At 43.5% G+C, this 5,359-nt stretch overlaps 1 protein-coding gene across 1 annotated transcript; it reads left to right on the forward strand.

Annotated features, from left to right (window-relative positions):
- The first annotated feature begins 490 nt into the window (after positions 1–490).
- Positions 491–2,434, forward strand: LOC116381123 (zinc finger protein 182-like). The gene is given in 3 exon segments (XM_031842969.1): positions 491–677; positions 1,097–2,219; positions 2,221–2,434. Coding segments are annotated over 3 exon segments (1,524 nt in total).
- The last annotated feature ends 2,925 nt before the right edge of the window (positions 2,435–5,359 follow it).

Here is a 5,359-nt window from a genome sequence, read left to right on the forward strand (position 1 = left end):
CTGGAACAACCTACACACTCGTACGATCAATTATGCAAAGCCAAGCTCACCTGTAGCCCTTCACACACAGGAAACCACAGCAGAAAGAGAAGAGATCCTCAACAACACATACACAGAGAACATTAGAGCCGTTCACACATTCATAGATAAAATGTTCATTCGATCTCAGGGTTGTAACACCGTCCAAAACCCAAAGGTATTCATTTTACTGTCACAGAAAACTAACAAAACCAGCAAAAGCAAGTACAATTGAGAAGATAAAACCACATCATTTTTTAGCAACTTTGCTGTATTATCAAAATCGTTGCTGGTGAAATAACTTTTCTGCTGTCTTGTCTGTGTTTGCAGATATGAGCAGAGCAAGGTGGGATCTGAGGACGCAGAAAGTTCAGGTGGAGCGATAAGGAGCACCGAGTGGGCTCGAGGGCTCATGTCCGCTTCGCAAACACTCGAGCCCCACCACAACTCTCGCTGTGGAGAACCTGTCAGCATGGTAAGGACGGTAAAGATGGAGCTGCTGAGAGCACTTGTCAGCGAGCGCTTGTCCGCGGCTGCCGAGGAGATCTTCGGAATTGTAGAAAAAACCATCGTAGAATACGAAAATGAAATGTCCTGTTCGACGTGGGTGGTGGACAGCAACCGCAGACTGCTGGATGTTGCCAAGTCACACGGCGAAGGTCAGTTTATCAGGAGGAAATCCAAACGTGGATTAATGTTTGAAGGGCCGACGTCCACGATAGAGGTCCAGAGGTCATTGTTATTTTAAGCACTAGAATTATTTTCCAATGGTCGATGATTCACTTGGGGTGGGCGGGACACTGGTGTCTGCAAACAGCATTGTCTTCACAAGCTAACTTTGGATTAGAGACGTCCATTTTCCGGTCTTTGTCTGTCAGATGCTCTACACATTTTACTGCATTTTGCGCAGACTTTTGAAAAATATAAATAATGAACACACAAAAAATGTGGAATTTGGCGAATGTATTTGGGTGAACTATTATTAAGGGAGCACTGCAATATTAATGTTTGTGGAGCTACCTAGGAGTAAAATTATAAAATAATTCACACTAGTATAAACTAGTACTTTGGAGTAGAGACCACCTGCCTGTGTAATAAATGTTGTTTACTCCTTTGCTTCAAACTCTCTCCACAGATGTGACGTCGCAGTGCGGTCAGCAGCAGCCCGCTGCTAGCGTGAACGTCAGTGTGTGCTGGGAGGAGCCAGGAAACGCCACGCCAGAGCCAACAGAGGACCGTCCCAACACAAACAACACTGGTCCTGACTCCTCTCCTGCCAGTGAAAACGATCCGGAGATACTGATCGATATTGAAGATGACGACGTGAAGCAGGAGTGTGACCCCAACACGCCTTTGAAAATCCCAGAGGTGAAGAAACCGTTCGAATGTCCCGTTTGCTTGAGCAGTTTTTCTTCCAAAAAGACGATGGTGCAACACATCAAAAAGCATCCAGAGGACAATTTGCTGCTTTACCGGTGCCAGTTCTGCGACCGCTGCTTCTGCCACAAGTCTGAATTCATCGTTCACAACAGAACACACAAAGGCGCCAAACCATACAAGTGGCCAGACTGTGAGAAAAGCCTTGACGAGAGGGATAGTCTGCTTATTCACAGTCAAAAACACGCTGAGGAGAAACTGTATCAGCGTTTTAGTGCAATGGTGGAGGCAGAAACTCACTTCAGATCAGTGACACTTGCCAGTAGGATTGAAAAAGAGATGGACTGCAGACAGGATGAATCTGGCAATAAGACATTTCCACTTACTATCACTCCCTATGATAAAAGTGAGTTTCATCAGGTGTCTCCACAGCCACTGTGTCTATACCAAATCCAGACTGTTACTAATATAAATAATGATCCCTCAGCTGCAGTTCCAGTTGACCCCATTAAAACCGAGCCAGCTGGAGCTGATAGCGGAGTGTTAGACGGTGCCACAGATGACGAGTTGCTCCTTTCAGTGCACCCAAGTGAACAGGGTGAAAGGGAGACCGAGCCTAAACGTCTCAACGTGGAAAATGTCCTGCCGAGAAGACCTTCAGGGAAACCCACCGAGCTCATCGTTCAGTTTCAAGCAGGAACGGCGCAGCAACCCTTCAAGTGTCCTTGTTGCGCCAAATGTTTCTCCTTGACCAAGACTTTAATAAGACACTTACGGATCCACACAGAGGACAAACCGTACCAATGCCAGTTTTGTGGGAGGAACTTGTCAGAAGTCAGACCTGGTCAATCACACGAGGATACACACAGGAGAGAGACCATACCAGTGCCAAGAATGTCACAAATCATTCACACAGAAAGGCAACCTGGTGGTTCACATGAGGAAACATAAAGGACAGAAACCTTATCAGTGCCAGGAGTGCAGCTGTAGCTTTTCCAAGAGGTCATATTTCAACTGTCACATGCAGAGCCACAGATAGTTTGAGGAATTCACAGCTTTGTCTTGAGGCTGGGTATCAAACCTCATGTTTGTAGCAAGTCGAGTACTGTTTAGTTTAGGCTATGGTTTGTACAGTAACAGAAAATGCTAACGCTAACATCTGTCTTTCGTCTTCAGTAGGAACGGTTACAATCGGCATTAATTCCCGCGACAAATGACTCTGCAGTAGTCAGGGGTATTCATTGTCTACGATGGAAACATGTCACCCGGATGGACATGCTAATTTTTGCCCCCTTTTTTCCCGTTGTGATACTTTCCGTGTGATGCTATGTCACATCGCAAAGAACTTTTGTATTCAAACCCATCATCCTTTCGGGACTGTTTCCCAAAGTTGCCGGCGTGTGATGCTATGTCACTTAGCATCATACGCATCACACACGTTTAAATTAATGAATAATGAACTAGAAGGGTGCACTCAGTCGACCTCCGCCACTGCTGTAAGGTGTGAATTAATACATTTGTCTAACCCCCTCCTCTGGACACCCAGAAAAGTTGTAAAACACACTTCACTTAAACTCAAAACAAGCGGCAACGTATGCAGTCAATCGAGTTGTCAGTAGTTGTTAATCACATAATTTTAACAGAATAAACCCTAATTTTACCCTCACATTTCACTTGAAGGACATTGAAGTTCAAGAAACCTCCTAGCTGTAACTGTTCCTAGCAATCATCACGGCAAGCCTCTGTCAATTGACAATGATGTCGGCGGGAACAGTACGCCAGGTCAAAACAAAATAACCTCTCCTCCCAACAAGAAATTGGCTTGCTATGAGAACAACGTCAGACTGAATGAATGAAGTGAAATGAAATGGCAATTATGTCTGGTTATCAGGGTACCCTGTGGTGAGCTTGTTTTGTCAACCGATGTTTCCCAGGTCAAGAATCAATGTTCAATCTCAAAGTTATTACGAGTTACAAGTATTTTATTCCATGTAGGTAAAGGTCTTGTACTGTGTAGACAACATTGAGTATTTTTTTAACTTTGGCTTCTTTTATTAAATGAATACTGTTTTATCTACGCTATGTTTCCAACCAAACCAGCCCTATTTAACATTGTGGGTGCCATTACCTTAAAAGTATTGTTCCCGAGACTTTACCACTGCCACTTTCTACATACAGTACTGTCATTAATGTAATTTCATAATGTGCTGGCGACACAACACAACTGTGACTACTGACAGTAAATCAGTAAATCCCCTCCCACGGTCAGCTGCTACTGACCGGGGCTGTGTCTAGAAAAAGTCCTGGTGGGGATTTTGATCGCCAAAAGAAACCAGTCTAGCAGCACTCTTTGTTCAGCCTCGAGATGACCTTTCTGTACAAGCATATGTTTGTGTAGGGAACGTGTAGAGAACGGAATTGTTGATGTTTGTGTCCTGTATTTAAATTTGTAGACATCTCTTGGAGTCTTAGGAATCTTTATGGTAGTAGATTTGTATTTATAATAAGGCCATACAATTGTTTGGCTGTGTTTTGTAATAATTTCACTTTATGAGAATTATGTGTTTTTCCATAAAATACCAAAATGACGGTATAAAACCAAGCTTCTGCCTCAGCGTTTGCACATTGTATCCTAAGGAAAACAAACGCAGAATTTGCCCTCTGTACTTGTCATTTTTTACGTTTAAATCAAAGTCAATGGTGCTTGTGGTTTATGTGGTTTCACATTGTGTCATAGGACGGATCCGAAGGACCTTTTATGATGTTCTTGCTACAACTTTCATCCACCTAAAGGCACAAAGATGCTCTTGTCACATTGCTTTTTAGTCATCATAAGAGTTTATAAGTAATAAGACTTTATAAGTAATGTGTCTTGCTTTCAGCATACATGTCTTCTGAAAGAAGGAAACATTACCAGAATCCCCACAATTATGTCTACTCGGAGACAAATCACTTGTGCCACCAGGCCTTACCAAAGCAGAGAGTAGGCTGTCATTAACTGGTTTCATTGTGGCAGCAAGGCTTATTCTGCAAAACTGGAAGAGCCCACATACAGCCGCGTTCACAGAATGGCTCAAACTCATGACAGAAACGGCTGCATTTGAAAATATGATTGTCAGGGTAAAGAACATTCCAAGCAGAACTGACCAAGCATGGGGAAATCTGATGGCTTTTATTACAGATTGATCCTAGAGGAGGTGTGGAGTACTTGCGAATGGGATTTGTGTGTATATGGATATGTAGGTATATGGGCATGTACATATGTGTATTTGGAGGTACATGTGAAAGATAATTAATGTGGGAGGGCTTTTGTAGCTGCCTTTAAGTTAGGTGATGAATGTTTTTTTAATTTTAATTATTTTTAAAATTATTATTAAAATTTTAATTGTATTCAGCTGTTTTTTTAAATTATTTTTATTGTTAATTATTTGTTTTTTTGTTTTGTTTTGCTGTCTGACAGGCCTAGCTTTTGTATCTGTTTATGGTGTCAGTCTGTCTGGATAATGAAGAAAAAAAGGGAACATTACATAAGGTGTTTGCAAAATAACCATCCTTACAGCTATCTGTAAACATATGGCAATTCAGGAAACTGATTATCCATCCATCCATCCATCCATTTTCCACCGCTTATCCGGGGTCGGGTCGCGGTGGCAGCAGGCCAAGCAGGCCGACCCAGACCTCCCTCTCACCGGCAACATGTTCCAGCTCATTCTGGGGGATCCCGAGGCGTTCCCAGGCCAGCTGGGAGATGTAATCTCTCCAGCGTGTTCTGGGTCTTCCCCGGGGTCTCTTCCCAGTTGGACGTGCCTGGAAAACCTCCAGTGGGAGGCGTCCAGGAGGCATCCTAATTAGATGCCTGAACCACCTCAGCTGACTCCTTTCGACGCGAAGGAGTAGCGGCTCGACTCCAAGTTCCCTCCTGATGACCTAGCTCCTTACCCAATCTCTAAGGCTGAGCCCGGCC

Source organism: Anarrhichthys ocellatus, unplaced genomic scaffold, assembly GCF_004355925.1.
Source record: "Anarrhichthys ocellatus isolate YVR2014 unplaced genomic scaffold, GSC_Weel_1.0 scaffold4, whole genome shotgun sequence".
Classification (NCBI taxonomy): Eukaryota; Metazoa; Chordata; class Actinopteri; order Perciformes; family Anarhichadidae; genus Anarrhichthys; species Anarrhichthys ocellatus.